Genomic DNA, 25,877 nt, shown 5'->3' on the forward strand with positions numbered 1-25,877 from the left:
CTTGGCAACCTCTCTAAAGGCTTAACAGCTGACAGCAAGTGTCAAAACTGAAAAAGGTTGGTGTGTCGTTTCACTCACCTGCGAACATTGTGTTTCATTTGTCAGATACGATCATAATTGTATCATCGCGAGAGATGAATGAAAACAGGATCTGGAGTGTGGCCAGCTGATGATCAAGTATGTGTTATTACTTGGCTATGACTTGACTAACGCCTCAGTAAATCATAGCGGTGTGTAGGGTTTTTTCACTGGTCGTATTTGCCAAACCTGCAAAGGAAGCCATACATATGGTTTTCATTTTGTCTGACAAAATACAGTCCCGTCTGACTGACACATGAGTCATGATCTCAACACTAAAGGGATTAATGTATGGAGAGCTCAGGGACGCTTTGACAGTGATCATATGGAAAGCTGGGATGAGATATTGTAAAGCCATTTCACAGTGGACACGCAGCGTCACGTCAGGTTAAGACCTCAAAATAATTTCCACTTGAAAGAGTTTTTCAAACCACACTGGCCGTGCTGCACCGTTGTTGTTTTTTTTCAACTGATAATAACATTAAATAAAAGTATTCATTAAAGCAGAACATCTCTTATGCATCATATGAACACTATAATAATAATTCCATGATGATGCATGTATACAAACCCCACAAACAATTCCAACTTCATACATACTTCACTTTATCATATAGCAGGTCAACCTGAAAGCCAAAGTCAAACCTCAACAGTTATACTGGCCAAAGATCACACACACACACACACAGATATGCCAGCCAGGAGCTGTCTGGCCTTTTTGCAGTCACTCAGGAAATGTTTCAGCGCTATGAAGCCTGGCTGGGAGACAAAGAACGAGAGATGAAGAGAGAGTGTGGAAGGAATGAAAGAAACCCAGGGGTTGAAAGGGGAACAAATGAAAAGTGAATGAATAGAAACCTCCCAGAAAAAAAAAAGGAGACTGGGATGCTCTTTCTCCTTCTGCTTCCAGCATTGAAAAAAGCAAGACGTTCTCATTTATCATTCTCGGAGTACTCAAGTGCTCTGTTTAGTCATCTGCTTATGTGAGTTTAACTTTAAAAATATTCAGTGCTTGGAGAAAAAAAAAAAAGATACGCAACATCACAGAGGTGATTTGGCCGCATGATTTTCAGAAGGAAAAAAAATGCAGTTTTGAAAAGGCAAGTGTGAGCGTGTGAGTTTGGCAACAGCGACTGCCAGCCAAGGAGCTATCGCTAATACAGACCAAATGCTTTTCCCACCTAGTACTAAAGTAAAACGTAATTAAATATAGAACATGATTGCGTCTAATATCCTTCGCTTTAATGATAGTCTAGACATTAATCTTTTTAACTGGGCCATAAAATTGTGGCCTGAAAAAGCTCTTACTTTGAGGAAAATTTCATGACCGCCACCACCACTGGTTGATATTTAGGCTAAAGACCAATTACTTTGTTAACTTTTATATGTTGTTAAATTCACTTTATCGGTGCTCAGCGTCTCACTCCGTTTATAAAGAGAAACAACGTCAGAAAATGGAATATTACGCATCACGGTTATGATTCCAAATTAAAAACACGTATGAGTAATGGTTAAGCTTTGATATTGACTTTGCTATTGTACTTTTAAGCAGCAATTAAGTGAGGAATAAACATTACAAAGCATGCTGTTATCAGAAAACAATCAATGATGTTATGAGATGAAACAGAATTGCTGTATCCAACCAGAAGTTGATTATTTTCCAAGAACACCATACCCCAAAGTGTTAATTATTTCAGATACAAAATCCTGTATATCTGTCAAATACAAACTTTAAACTTAATGTTTACGTTGTGGAATTTTTTTTTTAATTTCCCTTTTTTCTTCATCTAAGAACTAAAGCCATGCAACATTACATCTTAGACTGTGCTAATGGCATGATTTAAAATGATATGAATGAATGAAATTAAATCATGCACATGTCCTGTTGATCCAAAACGGTTGGGATGTTGGAGGTAAGATATAAATAATAAGCCAAGTGGGTAACTGGGAGTGAAAAAACAAACACTAACAAGAAGACAGAGTCATCTATATTCCCCACTCTATATACCAAGTTTCAAGATATTATCTGTCACATTTTTCAAGTTCTGCTGTAGGAAACCAACCCTACCTCTTTACACTGACCTCAGCAGCCCATGGCATAAGCCCACTGGACCTTTGGTCCAGGTGAGCTAAAAATTAAAATTTCTCACATTTCTTAGTATCAAAAGGCACATATACATTACTTAATCAACACATATACCAACTTTCAAGACTACACTGCTCATAGTTATCAAGTTCTGCTCCGGAAACAAAACCTACCCCTAAGGCTAACCTTTGAGACTAAGTCTGAAATTGTTTCCATGGAAACATGAAAAATGAAAATTTCTCAAATTTCTTAGTATGAAAAGGCACATGTACATCACCTTGTTACTATGTATACCAAGTTTCAAATCTGTATCATGAATAGTTTTGGATATATGCTCTGGAAACAAACACTGCTCTTAGAAACTAAGTCAAAATCAATTTTCTATGTAAATATTTGAAAAATATCTCATCTCATCTCATTATCTCTAGCCGCTTTATCCTGTTCTACAGGGTCGCAGGCAAGCTGGAGCCTATCCCAGCTGACTACGGGCGAAAGGCGGGGTACACCCTGGACAAGTCGCCAGGTCATCACAGGGCTGACACATAGACACAGACAACCATTCACACTCACATTCACACCTACGGTCAATTTAGAGTCACCAGTTAACCTAACCTGCATGTCTTTGGACTGTGGGGGAAACCGGAGCACCCGGAGGAAACCCACGCGGACACGGGGAGAACATGCAAACTCCGCACAGAAAGGCCCTCGCCGGCCACGGGGCTCAAACCCAGGACCTTCTTGCTGTGAGGCGACAGCGCTAACCACTACACCACCGTGCCGCCATTTGAAAAATATATTTTTTCAAAAATCCAAAATAGCAAAAAGCATGAGTTCATATGTTGCTGATATGTATACAAAGTTTCATGAGGATATCTTCAGTAGTTTTAAAAGATATGGCCCAGAAATGAAAACGTGGACAGATGGACGGATGGACAGAACCCATTTCTATATCCCCCACCCAAATGAAGTTTGAGCAGGGGATAACCAGTAGCAAAGCTTTCCAATTATTGTTTGTTTTCAGGAACATTTCAATACGATTTCATTTTCAGTGGAATACTTGCTGAGAGGGCGGCACGGTGGTGTAGTGGTTAGCGCTGTCGCCTCACAGCAAGAAGGTCCGGGTTCGAGCCCCGTGGCCGGCGAGGGCCTTTCTGTGCGGAGTTTGCATGTTCTCCCCGTGTCCGCGTGGGTTTCCTCCGGGTGCTCCGGTTTCCCCCACAGTCCAAAGACATGCAGGTTAGGTTAACTGGTGACTCTAAATTGACCGTAGGTGTGAATGTGAGTGTGAATGGTTGTCTGTGTCTATATGTCAGCCCTGTGATGACCTGGCGACTTGTCCAGGGTGTACCCCGCCTTTCGCCCATAGTCAGCTGGGATAGGCTCCAGCTTGCCTGCGACCCTGTAGAAGGATAAAGCGGCTAGAGATAATGAGATGAGATATTTGCTGAGAGCAAACTATTCATTTCCAAGACTAATGCAAACTATTGCACCAAAAGTTATATCAGGAATAATGTTTACTTTGATATGGCTTGGTCAGCAGGTATATCGTTATCTTTTCTCTTTCATCTTAAGTCATCTCAAGTTCATGTACCATAAATCATATCGCCTGACAGTGAAAGGACTGTAAAACCACTAAAGAGTCTTTCTATTTCTGTTCCCAGCTTTCCAGATTTCCAGAGTAAACAGTAAAATTGGTCACTGCTCAAACTCCTTAAGGACAACATGATTTGAAAAATAGAACAGAACACTGATTTACCCAATATGTGCAATTTATTAAAGGAAACAATCCTTGATTCCAAGGTTTTCCTGATGAACCCCGACAAGCTCTTTCTCTCTTAAAACTTTCTGCTGTCATTATGATTGTTGCCATGACCCCCATCTCAAATCGAAAACTATGATTTCACATTCGAAAAGATTGACTAATCTACAAGTGATGCCTGTGCTCCTCGCTATGGATTGCAGTGAGCTTGTTGCTCTTTTAACATCAGGGTTGTCCAGCGCTCTGTGCGCCGGTGCTTCTGTGCTTGGTGCGGTGTTCCAAGCGATGTTGCCTGGTGGCGTCACGGTGGCTGTGCAAGTGGTTTGGGACATACCAGCACTCTGTATGGCGGTGCTTCTGTGCTCGCTTTGTGGATCCACAGCGCAGTGTTCCGAGCAATGTTGCCCAGCGGCATCGCAGCGGCTGTGCAGGCAGTGTGGGATTTACAGTGGATATATAAAGTGTACACAGCCTGTTAAAATGATAGTTTTTTTCTGATATAAAAAACGAGACCACGATAAATCATTTCAAAACTTTTCCCACATTTAATCTGACCTATAACCTGTACAATTCAATTGAAAAATAAACAAGTCTGTTTGGGGGAAAAACATAAAAATAAAAAATGTACAATAAGCTGGTTGCATAAGTGTGCACACCCTTAAACTAATACTTTGTTGAAGCACTTTTTGATTTAATTACAGCATTCAGTCTTTTTGGGTCGGAGTCTATCAGCCTGCCACATCTAGACTCGGCGATATTTGCCCACTCTTCCTTGCAAAAGTGCTCCAGACCTGTCAGATTGTGAGGGCATCTCTTGTGCACAGCTCTCTTCAGGTCACCCCACAGATTTTCAATTGGATTTAGGTCTGGGCTCTGGCTGAGCCGTCCCAAAACTTTAATTTTCTTTTGGTGAAGCCATTCTTTTGTTGATCTCGGTGTTTGCTTGGGGTCATTGTTGTGCTGAAAGATGAAATTCCTCTTCATCTTCAGCTTTCTAGCAGACACCTGAAGGTTTTGGGCCAAAATTTACTGATCTTTAGAACGGTTCATAATTCCCTCCACCTTGACTAAAGCCCCGTTCCAGCTGAAGAAAAACAACCCTAAAACATGATGCTGCAGCCACCATGCTTCACCGTGGGTATGGGGTTCTTTTGGGGATGTGCAGTGTTGTTTTTGCGCCAAAGATACCTTTTGGAATTGTAGCCAAAAAGTTCAACCTTGGTTTCATCAGACCATGACACATTTTCCCACATGCTTTTGGGAGAGTTGATGTATTTTTTATTTTTATTTTTTGCAAAATTTATCCGGGCCTGGATGTTTTTCTTTGTAAGAAAAGGCTTCCATCTTGCAACCCTACCTCATAGTCCAGACATACAGAGAATACGGGAGATTGTCGTCACATATCGTACACAACCAGTATTTGCCAGAAATTCCTGCAGCTCCTTCAATGTTACTGTAGGCCTCCTGGCAGTCTCCCTAACCAGTTTTCGTCTTGTCTTTTCATCAAGTTTAGAGGGATGTCCAGTTCTCGGTGAGGTCACTGTTGTCCCATATTTTCTCCACTTCTTGATAACTGTCTTCACTGTGCTCCATGGTATATCTAATGCCATGGAAATGTTTTTGTCCCCTTCTCCTGACTGATACCTTTCAACAAGGAGATCTCTTTGATGCTTCATAAGCTCTCTGCGAACCATGGATTTTGCTGGAGGATGCAACTGAGTAAATGTTTGAACTTTATTTGGGGTTAATCAGGGTCATTTTAATTGATGGCAGGTGTGAACCCAAAAAGACTGAATGCTGTAATTAAATCAAAAGGTGCTTCAACAAAGTATTAGTTTAAGGCTGGGCTGCCAACTCTCACGCAATGAGCGTGAGACACACGCATTTGATTGTCTTCACATGCTCACACGCCATACCTCTGATTTCTCACGCTAGAAAAAAATCTAGTTTATCTATCTAATCTAGGCTACCCATTGTGTCGCGCCAACCACTTGCGATTGATCAATTACGCCTTACGCATGGCTAAACAGGCAGAGAGGTGTTCCCTTCTGTACACACTCCCCCATGGTAGGTGGCACATCTAATGATGCTGCACTCGCCGGAAGTTGGATAATTGCCTACCGTCAATTTAGAGGAAGAGGAGAGAGAAGAAGGTATCCGAGTTGAAGACGGGTGTCTCAGACAGGTTTGTACATATGCACGCCAATGTGTGGTGTTACTGGCGTAATTATGAACTTATATAAAGTTTCTTAATCGTTTTAGCCTATAAGTGTTGTGAGAAAATTTAATGCCATATCGAGAGCTGTGTACTAGGCATGCTAAATCATTATAGGCCTACTGCCGTACCACAGCCTCTATCTTCCCCAACAAGCAGCACGGGAGAGCACCTCCTTAGCACACGTTTATTAAGGTGCATTTTTAGTTTGTTTACTGTATGTTATCATACTTTATGACTTTATTTGAAGCCATACTGGAAATGTTGTAAAATAAAGCAAGTAAGAGATAATATTACAAATGCAAGAAGAGCCATTAGCCACCATACCTATTGTTTATTTACAGGGTATTTATTTTTAATTATTTATGATGTATGTAATTGCTCAGTTAAAGTAAATAAAGCATGGTCACCTGTAATATCAAAGAACTTGAACTTGTGAATAATTAAAAAAAAAAGACAGAACAATATACTGAGGAGACAGGGTTTCAAAGAGGGCAAGACAGGTAGAGAATATTTGTCAGATAACAGGCCCTGACGAATGCTCTATTACTAATAAGAAACATAGATAAGAAATAAATTAATAAGAAATATATTAATATAGCTTATTTAAGTATGACCAAAATTTTTAAGCCCAACTTAGTGTGCACAGTCCCACCTATGGCCAAGGTTCAGCTTTTTGTGTTTCAATACTGTTCAAACTTAATCATTTTAATGTTTCTTGTAGCACATGCACATTTTGCTTACTGTTTAAGCATTTTATTTGTTCTTTTGCTGTTGATATTTTTCCCCATGCCAATCTTCTGCTGAACCCAGTGGTGGGGAAAGCCCTTAAATGCATAATGAATAGTCAGTGAGGGACAATCTTATTTTTGGAACAGTTATTAAAAACTTAACATTTAGTTTCAATTCAGAAGGTGTTTAGGCTTAGCTGATGAAATATTTTCAAACATGAACTTGCCTTTAAATCTGAAACACAGGTCTATAGGGCTACAGGAACATTGGCAGTCATCTGTATTTTTCTAGTGTGGGGGCTTTTAAGCCAAAACTTGGTGCTTTTGTTGGCCACAAGCTGAAGGCCTGGCAAGTCAGGGTGTGTAAGAATGTAGGTATGGCACAGCAGGCCACTCCAAAAATCCACCAGAATGCAGGAACATCTACTAAATCCAAAATCTCAACCCCCCCCCCATTGTCCATCTCCAGCTGGACGACCCACAAACAAAACACCAGAATGCAGGGGGACAAGTGAATATCAAACTGAATAAAAAATTCCCACTTACTGCATGGTGTGCGGAAAAATTTTGCCTTCGAAACCCCCCCCCCCCCCCCCCCCCCCCCCCCCCAAAAAAAAAAAATCTCACTCCAAGGAATTTCGAAAAGTTGGCAGCCCTGTTTAAGGGTGTGCACACTTCTGCAACCAGCTTAATGTAAGTTTTTTATTTTTATGTTTTCCCCCGAACAGATTTGTTTGTTTTTCAATTGAATTGTACAGGTTATAGGTCACATTAAAGGTGGGAAAAAAGTTTTGAAATTATTTATCATGGTCTCATTTTTTTACATCAGAAAAACCAATCATTTTAACAGGGTGTGTACACTTTTTATATCCACTGTATCTTCGTGCACCTTTTGGTGGGACTGTGGGTAGCTACGTCATTGGAATTACATCCTGATCCTTTTTTGGTGGACTCCTTCCCCCCCAATTGTAAAGCGACCTTGGGTGTGAGAAAGGCGCTATGTAAATTTAAATTATTATTATTATTATTAAGCTTGGGCGGCATGGTGGTGTAGTGGTTAGCGCTGTCGCCTCACAGCAAGAAGGTCCGGGTTTGAGCCCCGTGGCCGACGAGGGCCTTTCTGAGCAGAGTTTGCATGTTCTCCCCGTGTCCGCGTGGGTGTGCTCCGGTTTCCCTCACAGTCCAAAGACATGCAGGTTAGGTTAACTGGTGACTCTAAATTGAGCGTAGGTGTGAATGTGAGTGTGAATGGTTGTCTGTGTCTATGTGTCAGCCCTGTGATGACCTGGCGACTTGTCCAGGGTGTACCTCGCCTTTCGCCTGTAGTCAGCTGGGATAGGCTCCAGCTTGCCTGCGACCCTGTAGAACAGGATAAAGCGGCTAGAGATAATGAGATGAGATGAGATTATTAAGATCCAGAAGATTGGTCTGGCCAGAGACATGTCAGTAGTTTTGAAGGCTATGTGAGAGGTTTTGATGATCAGAAAAATACTAATCCACATCCATTAAAAAAAAAAAAAAAAGATATAATATGGTTCCCCTGTCCGAGACATGAAAGACGCACACCTAAGCAAGATTTGTTAGTCATCTAGCAAGCTACATGAAAGTCATAGCTAAAATAACATTAGGCTACATCTTATGAAATATCCTAGTGTTACAAACTGACTGTAGGTGTGAGTGGTTGTTTGTCTCTATGTGTCGACCCTGCGATGATCTGGCAACTTGTCCAGGGTGTACCCCACCTCTCACCCATAGTCAGCTGGGATAGGCTCCAACTTGCCCGCAACCCTGCACAGGATAAGCGATTACAGATAATGGATGGATGGATCATCATCATCTTACTGGGCTGGTCAGAGAGGTGGTACAGGAGACTGATGCCCTCTCCATACCAAAGAGCTACCCTGGAGTATTCAAACTAAAATAGGGCCAGCAGACTTTCTGAAATTCTCTGTTTTGGGGGCTAGAAAACTCCGGAGTAGCATGGACACCAAGCTTAAACATAGCAAAAACGATGCATTTTAAAACCAAAATGTGGACGTAGCCCAAGCACTCTCAAGAATTGTACACAAGACCCAGTGGTAATTTGTTTGCACAGTTGTAGATACAGCATCACATGCTGCTATACTGCCCTCTCTATTTACCACATGGACGAGTAACAAAAGTGATGCTCCAAATGACTGTAGGATACGCGCGGGTGCCATTAGAATATGTATATACAGTACCAGTCAAAAGTTTGGACACATCAAATTCAATGGAATGTTTTTCTTTATTTTTATTAATTAAAAGTCACTTCATGTCTTAAAGTAATGATGGATGTCATTTCTCTTTACTTAGTTGAGTGGTTCTTGATATAATATGGATTACTACAGTTGTGCAATAGGACTATTTACTGTATTTTTATTATTTACCATTTACTGCTTGCTCTCAAACACATTAAGAATAATGAAAGTCCACTAATTAACTTTTGACAAGGCACACCTGTTAATTTAAAAGCATACCAGGTGACTACTTCATGAAGCTGTTTAAGATAATGCCAATAGTATGCAAAGTGTCATCAAGGTAAAAGCTGGGTACTTTGATGAATCTAAAATATGAAACGTTTCGTTTAACACTTTTTTGTTTATCACATAATTCCATATATGTTAGATATGTCATAGTTTTGATGTCTTCAGTATTGTTCTACAATGTAGAAAATAGTCAAAATACAGAAAAACCTACAGTGGTGCTTGAAAGTTTGTGAACCCTTTAGAATTTTCTATATTTCTTCATCAATATGACCTAAAACATCAAATTTTCACACAAGTTCTAAAAGTAGATAAAGAGAACCCAGTTAAACAAATGAGACAAAAATATTATACTTGGTCATTTATTTATTGAGGAAAATGATCCAATATTACATATCTGTGAATGGCAAAAGTATGTGAACCTTTGCTTTCAGTATCTGGTGTGACCCCCTTGTGCAGCAATAACTGCAACTAAATATTTCCGGTAACTGTTGATCAGTCCTGCACACCGGCTTGGAGGAATTTTAGCCCATTCCTCCATACAGAACAGCTTCAACTCTGGGATGTTGGTGGGTTTCCTCACATGAACTGCTCGCTTCAGGTCCTTCCACAACATCTCAATTGGTTTAAGGTCAGGACTTTGACTTGGCCATTCCAAAACATTAACTTTATTCTTCTTTATCCATTCTTTGGTAGAACAACTTGTGTGCTTAGGGTCGTTGTCTTGCTGTATGACCCACCTTCTCTTGAGATTCAGTTCATGGACAGATGTCCTGACATTTTCCTTTAGAATTCACTGGTATAATTCAGAATTCATTGTTCCATCAATGATGGCAAGCCGTCCTGGCCCAGATGCAGCAAAACAGGCCCAAACCATGATACTACCACCACCACCACGTTTCACAGATGGGATAAGGTTCTTATGCTGGAATGCAGTGTTTTCCTTTCTCCAAACAAAACGCTTCTCATTTAAATGAAAAAGTTCTATTTTGGTCTTATCCGTCCACAAAACATTTTTCCAATAGCCTTCTAGCAGGTCCATGTGATCTTTAGCAAACTGCAGACAAGCAGCAATGTTCTTTTTGAGAGCAGTGGCTTTCTTCTTGCAACCCTGCCATGCACACCATTGTTGTTCAGTGTTCTCTGATGGTGGACTCATGAACATTAACATTAGCCAATGTGAGAGAGGCCTTCAGTTGCTTAGAAGTTACCCTGGGGTCCTTTGTGACCTCGCTGACTATTACATGCCTTGCTCTTGGAGTGATCTTTGCTGGTCAACCACTCCTGGGGAGGGTAACAATGGTCTTGAATTTCCTCCTTTTGTACACAATCTGTCTGACTGTGGATTGGTGGAGTCCAAACTCTTTAGAGATGGTTTTATAACCTTTTCCAGACTGATGAGCATCAACAACGCTTTTTCTGAGGCCCTCAGAAATCTCCTTTGTTTGTGCCATGATACACTTCCACAAACGTGTTGTGAAGATCAGACTTTGATAGATCCCTGTTCTTTAAACAAAACAGGGTGCCCACTCACACCTGACTGTCATCCCATTGATTGAAAACACCTGACTCTAATTTCACCTTCAAATTAACTGCTAATCCTAGAGGTTCACATACTTTTGCCACTCACAGATATGTAATATTGGATCATTTTCCTCAATAAATAAATGACCAACTATAATATTTTTGTCCCATTTGTTTAACTGGGTTCTCTTTATCTACTTTTAGGACTTGTGTGAAAATCTGATGTTGTTTTAGGTCATATTGATGCAGAAATATAGAAAATTCTAAAGGGTTCACAAACTTTCAAGCATGACTGTATGAACGAGTAGGCGTGCCCAAACGTTTGACTGGTACTGTATGTAGTTGAAAGTAAAAACAGATTATTTCAGACTACAGTGTGCCAAGCACAATGACATCAGCACAAGAAAATGTCTTCTTAGCATTCTGAGAATATTCATACTGTTGATGCACAATATTATTAAAGAAAGTCTTTGTTGCCTGTAAAGCTACATATAAAAGGGACCACACTATTTGGAAAGGACTGGTTGTGCAACACCTGAAGCGCTGACATAAGCGCATGTGCTGCTCTCAAATTAGGGGCCATTATGATATTCTTTGTTCGTCATTACAGAGATGAGACAGGAGAATTATACTTTACTTGGACACACTCCTGACTCTGGGTGAAGAAAAGCCTCACCCTGCAGGAATTCCTGCCTAATGGCATCATTATGGGCTGCCAAATCCACCATCCTTGTAATCTAGCCTGGGCGGGGAATTCAAAGATGACTTGAGCCATTCACACTTTAGTGGTGTCAAGAAGACCTTCAACAATGGAATCTGCCTTAGATGTGTTTGTATATTTTAAGGTTAAGTGCAACTTTGGTTCTAGACCGCTTTCTGAGAGCTTTGAAATATGTAGAAAACTACAGGGAGCCATATGAACACGATTAACAAAACAATTCAAGACAAAAGGTCTACTGTTCTAAACAAAACCATGGTATGCAACTGGATGAGCAGCCGCTGTAGACGTCAGGTATCCTTTTCCTCCAAGAATGACATGATGTCAGAAAATGAGAATAATAAGAAGGAAGTACCTTCCTTCCACCCAATAAAACAACACGAGACATGTGGATGTACATCTCTGCTTTGGAAAACAGTACTATCTCTTACTTCCAAAACACAACAAATGAATTTCCTTCTTGTCATTTTGCCAACATATGACACATGAGTCCATTAGGGACCTGTTAGAATGTTCAACAAAATGGTTCACCGCTGTTAGAGCTGTGGTGCCTCAACGGTTAACCTTCTGGGTTCCTGATTAGAAGGTCAGGGGTTCAACTGCTAAGCTGCCCCTGTTGGGCCCTTGAGCAAGGCCCTGATTCCTTTCTGCTCCAGGGGTGCTGTGTCATCTCTGACCCCACATTCCTAACAAGCAGGGATATGTGGAGAAAAAATAATAATAATAATTTCACTGTGGTATTTGTAACAAATAAAGGCTTCTTCTGTTCTGACCCAGAAAAAAGTGTCTGGAAAAAAGGGACTCAATGCATTTGAATGCTGGATCTCATCCTCTGCCTTGAACGATCAAAATATTTTCTGGCAACACTTCAAGTCTTGATTTCTTCTCAGTTTTGTTGCGGAAAAGGCCAAAAGAGTTCCCACCATGTGTATGCATGCTGCCCACTGCTGCTCCCCCTTACTGTGCCTTAAAGAAGCCTTTACAGCAATTGTTTGTATTTACACATAAGCAAACATGCTGGAACAGGGAATGTGCTTCACAGGAGGTACATTTACAGGCCAGAGAGAGAGGGGGAGAGAGAGAGAGAGAGAGAGAGAGAGAGAGATGCAGTCAGTGTAAGCCTAAGGGCACATGTTATGAGCTTGAGATTTTAAAACCCTCTCAAGACACGTGAAACTCAGTGACGCCACCTAATAACATTTATTTTCCACAACCTCATACCTGAAGGCCATACTCCATTTCCTTTTCCAGGTCAGGGTCATCTGACTTGTCTTACATTTAGTCTGAATACCTTCTAGCTTAGGTTACGGTCACACAACAGCTCGCGATGCTTTGCGATGGGTTATCGATTTAAAATGAGGTGTTTTGGTGGCGATGCTTCCCCGAGCTTCGGGAAGTATTTCCAAACCCATCTGCGATTATTTGTTGCTTAGTTTGCTGATGAAAACATCGCCACCAAATTTCAATGCTTGCACTGAATTTTTCTGTGACATTTTTGGCCACTCAAAGGTGGAGGTGGAGACACACCAGAAAACAACCTTTGATGCTCGGAGAACATTCACTGTACGTCGCATGATTGGTGGCGATGCTACCAATTTTTCAATCACCAAGTATTCGCAAACCTATGGAATCAATTTTGTGCCAAAATGTTCATACAACACTTTTGAAATATCAAACAAAAACGACAAATCAAAATACAAAAAAAGAAAAAAAGTCAATTTTTTTAGACTGGCAAACAAATTATTCGTGTAATCGTGCAAAATATCAGTCTATTACTCTTCAGAAACCTTTTATTTTTGTTCCGCGTCTTTCTCAGTTTTGCTTGACGTAATTTATTTTGGTTGCGATTCCAGCTTTCTCGTTTGCGCTCCCTGACTTTTTGCTTGCAGTTTTGGCACAAACTTCACGTGTGGGTGGGCTGTCCAGGAATGCATTCCCATTGGCTAACTTGTGTTTGACTGACAGCTACGCTCAGCCATTCCCCCGGAGGCTGTTGCGGCCATTTCCTACTCGGATTCTGGCGGACTGTTCGACGAGTGACCGATCCATTTGTTGAATTAATTCAACAAAGTGTAAATTCAATATCATAGTCGCCACTGAAGTCCACTCGATCCTTGTTTACCGTCAATGGATCGGTCACTCGTCAAACAGTCCGCCAGAATACGAGTAGGAAATGGCTGAGCATAGCTGTCAGTCAAACACAAGTTAGCCAATGGGAATGCATTCCTGGACAGCCCGCCCACACGTGAAGTTTGTACCAAAACTGCAAGCAAAAAGTCAGGGAGTGCAAACGAGAAAGCTGAAATCGCAACCAAAATAAATTACGTCAAACAAAACTGAGAAAGACGCGGAACAAAAATAAAAGGTTTCTGAAGAGTAATAGACTGATATTTTGCACGATTACACGAATAATTTGTTTGCCAGTCTAAAAAAATTGACTTTTTTTCTTTTTTTTGTATTTTGATTTGTCGTTTTTGTTTGATATTTCAAAAGTATTGTATGAACATTTTGGCACAAAATTGATTCCATACAAACCCATCACGAGCTATAGTCTGACTGTAGCCACACTTACCTATCACAGCATCAACTGCAGATATTTATCAGTCTTTGTCTTGATAAACCCATGAAAAAATAGATTTTAGTGGTGGATCTGCCACAGCAAACCAAATTTAACTTCTTGGGCTCTTCAGGAGCTCAGCCAGGTACATTAGACAAAGGAACATGCAAATTTGTCTCTGGGACGGTACATGATCAGAAGAAACACGCAGCTATATTAACATTTACATCACTTAGCAGACTCCCATATTCAGAACAAGTGCTCCGACGTACTTTTGGTGGTGGGAAATTCTCAAAACTTAGAATGTGATACAAATAATTTTCATGTGTTCATACTGGGGTTGTCTATTGATATTTGCGTTGCATGGTCATTTCATTCATACCACAGGACTGTCGAATGCTCAGTTCTGGTTGACTGCATGTTTAGATTAATGCACTGGTTAGCAAACATCATGGGCTCATGGATTTGTATGGTGAACGCACCACAGAAAGATTTTGAAAAAAAACAAACCAAAGCATGTAAATGCTGATATATTGAAGATTTCTTTGAGGAGCCATTTATTTCACATTTTTGGAAGGAGTCTCCAGTGTCAGCACATTGTAACAGTCAGAGGTAAAGCTGTAGCATTACGTTTTCAGATACGGGGAAAGTCTGTTTTTTCAGTAACGTGACAAGTTGCATTCTTTTGCCCTTATTAACTTCACGACAGAAAAAAGATGCTGATGTGGGAATGACTGTTTATAGCCATTCTAACATAAGTCACTTAACATTCCGCAACATTAAATGTCCCTGTAAACAGATAAATCACTCTTTAATAAATTTTACCTTTATGGCAATTTGCTGTGGTATGTGACAGGCTTGTAGGACTTGGACTCGAGTCGGACTCGTGCCCTAATTTTAAGGACTCATGACTTGACTTGGACATGAGCACTGATGACTCGTGCATTAACTGCATTAGGACTCGTAAATTGGAGACGAGGACTCTGATTTTTTTCTTTATTTTTTGTAACATGCCATAATAATTTGGCATAAGATATTTATATCTACATTAATTTTTGTATTAATTTCGCACAAGAGTGTCACACCTGCGTGCCTTGGCATGTGCATCAGACAGACTCTCGGGCACGCTCTGGACAGCACTGGCGCCAAGCAGACTCTCACACGCGCCGTAAACAACTCGCACCTACACAGGATTAAGGCACAATCAGCACGCCTGTATAAAAACTGTGAAAACACACATACTTTGCAAAGTATTGACTTGCATTGCTGACACGTTACTGAGCCTTACGGTATTTCCTTGTTTGATTTCCTGTTTCTCATCTTTGATTCTGCCGAGTCTACGATTGCCTGTTTCACTATTTTACGATTTTGCCTGCCATTCTGGATTGTTTACCTGTCTTCATTTGTATTAATAAACACACCTTCTGCACTTACAGCCGTCTTCCAACCATCTCTGATGGAATACTTTGCACTCCCTGACAAAGAGAAGCACATTCACCTGTTCATACATCACGTTCAGGAACAAACTAATGTTAATGGCGCTAAAACAGCCACCGTCAAATGGTGCGGTTGGAGCCTTGTTCTCAGACTCAACTCGAAATTTTCTTTAATGACTTGGACTTGAACACTGGGGACTCGAGACTGGATTCAGACTTGAGGTTTAGTGACTTGACTACAACACTAGTATGTAAAGGATAAACCACCTGGCACATACTGTTACTGGAAGATAATCAACTTCAGGGTGCAGGCTTTCGTCTAAATGGGGGAACAGGGGCGCTGCGCCCTCTTACTCTCGGCGTGCGCCCCCTTACCGACTCCGTGAAAACATCCCAGCAACACTACGTGACAATGTGTCTGATCATCAAATACGTTATAATTGCTCCAAAAATATTCCAATCATAGTAGATACACCGCCAGACAGTACAAAAACAATCCGAATTGGCGTTTTCCAGATTGAGGTGCATTGTTGTTTAGTTGTTTACTTGTCACGGCTGCTCTCGCAAGACTTGACATGGGTTACATACAAGGTCAGCTGACTTGTAGAGCGAGATTTCTCGAGACTGAATGACCTTTCACCCACCAGCGCGGGAGCTTTTGACAGAAGTAGTTCGCGAGTTGTTTTTGTTGACACTTGGGCATTTAAAGATGTCGTCCCGCGGCACGAAACGGAAGAAAGCCAAAGACTGTCCGGGGCAGAAGAAGATTACTTCTTTATTTTTCAATGTTGACAGACAATTTGTTACAATTTCCCTCTCAGATAGTCTCAGAATGTCCCATTGGAGCAATTTTCAAAGGCTTTGCACGGCCGGGGGGACAACGGCACCATCCCCCCCGCTTCGCTCCCTCGCCATGGTGAGCACCCTCATACTAAATTTTTTCTAGAAAAAACCCTGGGGTGGTAAAGGAACTCTCACTCTCATGTTCACAAAGTTCCATCCCCAGGATGTGCAGTCTAATGGGAGGACCTACCCAAACAAAAACAAGCATTCCAGACCAGAAGCCCGTTTTCCAAATGGGTTTTCTTGGCCACTTTTACCCTGAGGTCATGGTTTAACCATTCAAACCATTATATTGTATTATGTTTGACATATTTTACAGGTTATTTGTATAAGTAGAAATTTTACAAAAATTGCCTATTGCACCTTTAAATTCAAATGCTCACCACATACTTGCGCATGCCTGTTAACCTATACATTATGTCCCAATATTCAATTAGTTTCATCTCAAAAGCCCTCAAACACACTATCGTTATTTGTTCTGTTTATCCTTCACTTCTCCGTGTGCTTCATGATTATGCTGTTGTGTATTAATACTGGGACTGCACCCCCCCACACTCTTAGTCTTAACACTTCGTCAGAGGAACGTCTATCCACTCCAGAACCCCCAAAGTCTCCAAACAGCACTCCCCCGTCTTCCGGCCATGGGCCAGTTTGTTGAGTAAATACAATAGGCTAAGGTCACTGATTTAAAGACAGCCAAAACAAACAGGTTTCACTTCCTCATCACTGCATGGGACAGGGAATAGACGCATGCCTTTGTTTAACAGCTTCAGCATCAACAGAGAGTCTTCAAAGCTGAACCTCAGAATAAGGACTATTCTAATGTCAGAAAAAGCTGTATTGGGATATACTTACATTATAACACCTGCTGACATCCTTATGAACCGTTTTTTTTTCCATTTGAGCAACAAGGAGCTCAAAGGAATGCATCAGTTCATGAAATGTGACGTGCTGTTTGACAACTTCCAAACAAATAAAACTCATCAGGCTGAATATTTATTGAAGTCGCGCCCACATGGGCTTTTTTTTTAATGGGTTTATTTTCTTTGGCCACTACGCTAGGCTTGATACATGCAATCAGCATGGAAGCGTAAAGAATGTGACATGTTTTTGGTATAATGGTGCACATCTGGAAAACTGGTTAAAATCTGCCTCCTCTCTGAGGGTCATCACTTTTACTTTTGTGCTGCAAATCTCTCTCGTCTACTTACAGTGGACAGCGGCCTGCGACTGTATACCAGATAACTTGCGCATCTTGAAAGTGATTCCTCAGAGTGGATGGAAAATCTATTTGGCACATAGCATAACGAGGCTTGTCGTGTCAGAGGCTGAGCCACAATCTGATCCCTATAAAAGATATAAGATTTAAAAAAAATGTTGTATGCATGCTACCTAGTGCACTGTAGTTCCAATGGGGTGTAAATCAGCATTGAATGAGACAGACTCAGGTGTGAAATGAGAACATTTCTAGGATTTTTTTTGGTTTTGCACTTCCAAAATCCCAAGATCCAAAGGTAATGGCTTTCTGTTTCCTCACTGACACGTTCGCCAGACCTTTCAGACGTCGCAGTTTCTTGAAAAACATTTCATTACAAGCATTTTTACAGATCCGCACATCTCCTGGCTGCTGCATTTGGTTAACAGGGTCTCTATAAAATGTCCAACTCATGGGCTACTGTCTGAAACAACATTATATCTGTATAATCGTCAGTTCTGTCTGCTGTATAGAAGTGCCCGAATATATTATTACTACCTGCTGTAGGTTATTAATTCGTTTTAAAAAAATTTGCCATTTCCCAAATCTTGTTGCTTTCACGTTTCCTGCCATTCCTTCGCACCTTCATAAACCTCTGCTTGTTTCACACAATGCTGTAAAGGAATCTGAGCATCTCATCATGTCATTCATTCCAGCTTACATTGTTTTGTTTATTTACCATCTACAGTGTCACATTTTAAATAACCACTTAATGCTATTCACTATGAAGTGGGCAAAAAGACCCGTTCACTCTGTGGATCTGTGTTTCCCTTTCCATAATGAACGCACTTCATTGTGAAAAAAAAGAGAAGAAAAAAGTGGAAAGTGAAGAAAACATCTGGATGTTGCTAAATGCCAATACTCCTAGCGTTCCTTCAAGTCCAGCCTTATCAAAATGAAGTATACTTCAAGCTCATTTTATTAAGTATACTTAAGTAAAGTATATTTGCTTAAGTATACGTTTGTGTACCAAGTATACTGATATCAATGTACTTACAGTCTAATTGTAAGTAAACTAATCTAATGCTTCTTGAGACTAAATTGGCCCACTTTTAGTTTATAAAAAGTATACTTTAAGTCTAAGAGAAGTAAACTTTGAGTATACAACTAGTATTTTTTATTTTGTACTGCAAGTTAACCACAAGTAAACTTGTATACTAATAGTTTACTAGTTCTATACTTGTAGTCCACTCTTTAGTTTACAAAAGCGTACTTCATCGTATACTGGAAATATACTACAAGTTTACTTGTTTTATGCTTCTAGTCCACTTTTTAGTTTATAAAAGTATAATTTATATCATATTGGAAATATACTATTAGTTACTGGTTATATACAGTGGTGCTTGAAAGTTTGTGAACCCTTTTGAATTTTCTATATTTCTGCATAAATATGACCGAAAACATCATCAGATTTTCACACAAGTCCTAAAAGTAGATAAAGAGAACCCAGTTAAACAAATGAGACAAACATATTATACTTGGTCATTTATTTATTGAGGAAAATGATCCAATATTACATATCTCTGAGTGGCAAAAGTATGTGAACTTTTGCTTTCAGTATCTGGTGTGACCCCCTTGTGCAGCAATAACTGCAACTAAACATTTCCGGTAACTGTTGATCAGTCCTGCACACTGGCTTGGAGGAATTTTAGCCCATTCCTCCGTACAGAACAGCTTCAACTCTGGGATGTTAGTGGGTTTCCTCACATGAACTGCTCGCTTCAGGTCCTTCCACAACATTTCGATTGGATTAAGGTCAGGACTTTGACTTGGCCATTCCAAAACATTAACTTTATTCTTCTTTAACCATTCTTTGGTAGAACGACTTGTGTGCTTAGGGTCATTGTCTTGCTGCATGACCCACCTTCTCTTGAGATTCAGTTCATAGACAGATGTCCTGACATTTTCCTTTAGAATTCGCTGGTATAATTCAGAATTCATTGTTCCATCAATGATGGCAAGCTGTCCTGGCCCAGATGCAGCAAAACGGGCCAAAACCATGATACTACCACCACCATGTTTCACAGATGGGATAAGGTTCTTATGCTGGAATGCAGTGTTTTCCTTTCTCCAAACATAACGCTTCTTATTTAAACCAAAAAGTTCTATTTTGGTCTCATCCGTCCACAAAACATTTTTCCAATAGCCTTCTGGCTTGTCCACGTGATCTTTAGAAAACTGCAGATGAGCAGCAATATTCTTTTTGGAGAGCAGTGGCTTTCTCCTTGCAACCCTGCCATGCACACCATTGTTGTTCAGTGTTCTCCTGATGGTGGACTCATGAACATTAACACTGGCCAATGTGAGAGAGGTCTTCAGTTGCTGAGAAGTTAACCTGGGGTTCTTTGTGACCTCGCCGACTATTACATGCCTTGCTCTTGGAGTAATCTTTGTTGGTCGACCACTCCTGGGGAGGGTAACAATGGTCTTGAATTTCCTCCTTTTGTACACAATATGTCTGACTGTGGATTGGTGGCGTCCAAACTCTTTAGAGATGGTTTTGTAACCTTTTCCAGCCTGATGAGCATCAACAACACTTTTTCTGAGGTCCTCAGAAATCTCCTTTGTTCATGTCATGATACACTTCCACAAACGTGTTGTGAAGATCAGACTTTGATAGATCCCTGTTCTTTAAATAAAACAGGGTGCCCACTCACACCTGATTGTCATCCCATTGATTGAAAACACCTGACTCGAATTTCACCTTCAAATTAACTGCTAATCCTTGAGGTTCACATACTTTTGCCACTCACAGATATGTAATATTGGATCATTTTCCTCAATAAATAAATGACCAAGTATAATATGTTTGTCTCATTTGTTTAACTGGGTTGTCTTTATCTACTTTTAGGACTTGTGTGAAAATCTGATGATGTTTTAGGTCATATTTATGCAGAAATATAGAAAATTCGAAAGGGTTCACAAACTTTCAAGCACCACTGTACATCGAGTCCACTTTTTAGTTTTGAAGTATACTGCAACTACCCTTCTAGGTATACTATTAGTTTTCTAGCCCTAACCCTTACCTCATGCACACTACCAGTAGACAACTTGAGTGTTTTGTACCTTAACTTACAATGGAGTTATAAAGGTAAGAATTCACAAAATAACAACAGATACTCAGGATTAAGAACCTATTCATTTTCTTGAAAAATCAAAATTCAAAGCAACATTGTATTAAATGCCAAAGTATAAAAACATGGCAAAGACAACTGAAATTGACATCCAAGCGCTAAAGAAAATTAAAAAATTCAGATGTATTTCGGTGACGGCGTATAATGACAGCCAGTATGATTCAAGTCTGTCACAATGTTCTCACCTTTGTTTTCAAATTTGTTGCCAAATAAAATAAGAGAAATGTTAATAACACTATGTACATAAAAGATAAGTTTAAGTTCCAACACTGTTGACTCTTAAAGGAACAGTCCACCATATTTCTATAATGAAATATGCTCTTATCTGAATTGAGACGAGCTGCTCCGTACCTCTCCGAGCTTTGCGCGACCTCCCAGTCAGTCAGACGCGCTGTCACTCCTGTTAGCAATGTAGCTAGGCTCAGCATGGCCAACGGTATTTTTTGGGGCTGTAGTTAGATGCGACCAAACTCTTCCACGTTTTTACTGTTTACATAGGTTTATATGACCAGTGATATGAAACAAGTTCAGTTACACAAATTGAAACGTAGCGATTTTCTATGCCAGTGGTTCTCAACCGGGGGGGGGGCGCGCCCCCCTGGTGGGGCGCGGAGGTACTCCAGGGGGGTCGCGAGTAGGCTTCATGTATGGAGGAAAAAAAAAATCTGGGGCTAACAGGCTATAGTAGCTAAGCAGATGCAACACATTTACCCATGTCAAAATGCAGGACATTGGACTATTACATACAAATCAATACTATTATAAAATCTATCATCAATCTATCATAAAATCTTGTGTGTAGGTTATTTTAAGCCCGTGACGCGAACATGACGCAACATCACGTGAGTGAGTCTGCATACCGTGGCCACCGTGTGAGTGCTTGCCACACACACACACTAGTCTGGTTTCTTGCCGAGTTAACTCGTGCCGACTCTCGCTAGTCTACTATCATCAATCCATCGATACAGCGCAAAACCCAAACAGTCTTTTTAAAGACTACTACCCCACACTGTATTTTTGCTTTCCCCATTTCAGCTCTACCCAAATAATTTGTTGTTTTTGTTGTTTTCTTACTGCTAGTCTACTATGGATAATGCTACTACTGCTGCTACTGCTACTACTACTACTACTACTAATAATAATAATAATAATAATAATGATAATGATAATAATAATAATCTAGCCCAGGGCTATCTATCTATCTATCTATCTATCTATCTATCTATCTATCTATCTATCTATCTATCGGTCGATATAAGGTGCTGTAGGTCGGGTGGCGTCACTGCGGGTGAGTGTGTTTGGGGGGGGATGGGGGCGGGGCGAGAAGAGGGGCCCCCAACTGCAATGAACCAGCTTTGGTGGGGCCCAGGTTGCAAAAGGTTGAGAACCCCTGTTCTATGCTATGGAAAGTCCGCACTATAATGACAGGCGTACTAACACCTTTTGCGCGCTTCGGCAGCGCATTGATACGGAGCTCAGATATCAATGCGCTGCCAAAGCGCGCAGAAGGTGTTAGTACGCCTGTCATTATAGTGCGGACTTTCCATAGAATAGAAAATCGCTACGTTTCAATTTGTGTAACTGAACTTGTTTCATATCACTGGTCATATAAACCTATGTAAACAGGAAAAACGCGGAAGAGTTTGGTCACATCTAACTACAGCCCCAAAAAATACCGTTGGCCATGCTGAGCCTAGCTACATTGCTAACAGGAGTGACAGCGCGTCTGACTGCGTCTGACTGACTGGGAGGTCGCGCAAAGCTCGGACAGGTACGGAGCAGCTCGTCTCAATTCAGATAAGAGCATATTTCATTATGGAAGTACAGTGGACTGTTCCTTTAAGCTATTCCACCCCAGAGCTGACCACAAACTTATGGTACATGTAGGTTTAAAAGATGCGATTTAAAACATGCTGCCGTATATCACAAAGAAGCATGGATTAAAGCAAAAAAAAATTTTTTGACTGAAAATTTACGGGGGGGTTATGGGTGGATTTCGATGAAATTCACTGATGTCTAGGAGGGATTCATTGAGCTGCTTTATTTGGGTCTCCACCCCAGACCGCTTCCCTCTCATTACGCTGCAGTTGTCAAGAAGAATGGACACAACTTGATCCCAGGACACATTATATGATTGCATAATATCTTGCAATGCATTAGTGAGGCTGGAAGCATCAGCTACAGTATGTTCACTGTTCTTGACCCAAAATGTTGCGTGACCACTTTCTCCATGTCATCATCAAAGTAACGAACAAGGACATTTAAAATTTTGTCCATGTTCGCATTTGTTGCCTCATCAGCATTTAGAGAAATGCATTCCGTTTTTACTTACAATGTGTACTTTGTCCCAACTTTGTTGGTCTCATTTGTTTAACTATCTACTTTTAGGACTTGCGTGAAAATCTGATGATGTTATTTATGCAGAAATATAGACAATTCTAAAGGGTTCACAAACTTTCAAGCACCTTTAGGTGTTAATTCGGCACTGGTGTGTTTGGTCAGACCTGTCAGCAAACTGCAACATCTGGCGCACCTCTGGCGTCAAGCCTCACGCGCGTCTTTAATGCTGGACTCTTTAGTAAGGATGTTAGGTTTGAGATACATCGCTGGTGTAAATATCAAGTTAGTGTATGTGATATGTGTCAATAATAATAATAATAGGTTGATGAAAGCAGTTAAACTGTTGTTGTTGGTGTGTGTGTTTCAGACTGAGGAGGTGTTTATTTACCCGGGTCGTGGAAAGGTACAAGGGCGAAGTTATAGAGCGGCCGCTTCGGGCGGCTCAGAGACGTTTCCAGAATCTTCGAGGCTCCTTCGATAACTTGCACCAAGTCGTCATACATGGACCCGGTGACATCGAAGACGAAGGCTAAAGTCGAGGCTCCTTGTGGGATTTGTTCTGCAGAGTCCTGTGGAACCGACAAAACTCCTAAAAACAACAACAACAACACCAGAACCAGCACCAAACCAAACAAGCGTCCTGGACCCATTTCTGACAAGCACTACTGAATAACTTTGTGCTTTTTGTTTGTTTGTTTTTGGGTTTTTTTCTTTGTTTTTTCAGCAAACAAATTGGCGAGGCATTTAGAAGACAATACCAGAACGTCTCCCTATAAAAAAAAAATAAAGAAAAATGAAACAAACAGTCGGAAAGTGTATAAAAAGGTAACTGGGACAGACTGAAGTTTGTCCTCCTCCAGCTCCGGAGCTCTGAAGAATAAACTGCGCTCGGCTCCTCGAACCAGCTGCTCGGCAACAACTGGGAGCCGCGCGCAAATTAATAAAGGAAAGTTGCACTCTGATTGGACAGCGGTTTCCTAGGGGGCGGGGTTTCAAACACACGCACGTGCATGGCCCTGTCAGTGACTGTAATTAAAAATAGACGCCTGCCCTGAATTATTAAACCATTGCTTAAGATTTGTTCACTTTTTTTCATTAAAAAATGGCATTATAACTGGTATTGTGGGATTGTGGGACTCATAACACTATATAGCCAAAAATTTGTGGACACCTGGCAAAGATTCTGCCTTAATCAATCAAATTTGATTGATATAGCCCTTTACAATAACCAAAAGGTGCCCAAAGTGCTTTACATCGAAGCCATAAAACATAACACTAAAACACACAACCCCAATTCCAAAAAAGTTGGGACAAAGTACAAATTGTAAAAAAAAAAAAAAGTGAAACAAGTGAATCGAAAGTGAGACATTTTGAAATTTCATGACAGCAACACATCTCAGAAAAGTTGGGACAGGGGCAATAAGAGGCTGGAAAAGTTAAAGGTACAAAAAAGGAACAGCTGGAGGACCAAATTGCAACGCATTAGGTCAATTGGCAATAGGTCATTAACATGACTGGGTATAAAAAGAGCATCTTGGAGTGGCAGTGGCTCTCGGAAGTAAAGATGGGAAGAGGATGGGAAAATCAATCCCCCTAATTCTGCGCCGACAAATAGTGGAGCAATATCAGAAAGGAGTTCGACAGTGTAAAACTGCAAAGAGTTTGAACATATCATCATCTACAGTGCATAATATCATCAAAAGATTCAGAGAATCTGGAAGAACCTCTGTGTGTAAGGGTCAAGGCCGGAAAACCATACTGGGTGCCCGTGATCTTCGGGCCCTTAGACGGCGCTGCATCACATACAGGCATGCTTCTGTATTGGAAATCACAAAATGGGCTCAGGAATATTTCCAGAGAACATTATCTGTGAACACAATTCACCGTGCCATCTGCCGTTGCCAGCTAAAACTCTATAGTTCAAAGAAGAAGCCGTATCTAAACATGATCCAGAAGCGCAGACGTCTTCTCTGGGCCAAGGCTCATTTAAAATGGACTGTGGCAAAGTGGAAAACTGTTCTGTGGTCAGATGAATCAAAATTTGAAGTTCTTTATGGAAATCAGGGACGCCGTGTCATTCGGACTAAAGAGGAGAAGGACGACCCAAGTTGTTATCAGCGCTCAGTTCAGAAGCCTGCATCTCTGATGGTATGGGGTTGCATTAGTGAGTGTGGCATGGGCAGCTTATACATCTGGAAAGACACCATCAATGCTGAAAGGTATATCCAGGTTCTAGAGCAACATATGCTCCCATCCAGAAGACGACTCTTTCAGAGAAGACCTTGCATTTTCCAACATGACAATGCCAAACCACATACTGCATCAATTACAGCATCATGGCTGCGTAGAAGAAGGGTCCGGGTACTGAACTGGCCAGCCTGCAGTCTAGATCTTTCACCCATAGAAAACATTTGGCGCATCATAAAACGGAAGATACGACAAAAAAGACCTAAGACAGTTGAGCAACTAGAATCCTACATTAGACAAGAATGGGTTAACATTCTTATCCCTAAACTTGAGCAACTTGTCTCCTCAGTCCCCAGACATTTACAGACTGTTGTAAAGAGAAAAGGGGATGTCTCACAGTGGTAAACATGGCCTTGTCCCAACTTTTTTGAGATGTGTTGTTGTCATGAAATTTAAAATCACCTAATTTTTCTCTTTAAATGATACATTTTCTCAGTTTAAACATTTGCT

The 25,877-nt window shown here is 40.8% G+C and overlaps 1 protein-coding gene across 1 annotated transcript in view; it reads right to left on the minus strand.

Moving 5' to 3' along the window:
• Window positions 1-24,025, minus strand: part of hmcn1 (hemicentin 1) — a 310,140-nt gene extending 286,115 nt beyond the window's left edge. The window contains exon 1 of the mRNA XM_060913989.1: window positions 23,569-24,025. Within this exon, the coding sequence (XP_060769972.1) occupies window positions 23,569-23,830 (262 nt within the window). The 5' untranslated portion in view covers window positions 23,831-24,025. The remainder of the gene's footprint in view (window positions 1-23,568) is intronic.
• Between the last annotated feature and the right edge of the window lie 1,852 nt (window positions 24,026-25,877).

This window comes from Neoarius graeffei, chromosome 2 (genome assembly GCF_027579695.1).
Source record: "Neoarius graeffei isolate fNeoGra1 chromosome 2, fNeoGra1.pri, whole genome shotgun sequence".
Taxonomy (NCBI): domain Eukaryota; kingdom Metazoa; phylum Chordata; class Actinopteri; order Siluriformes; family Ariidae; genus Neoarius; species Neoarius graeffei.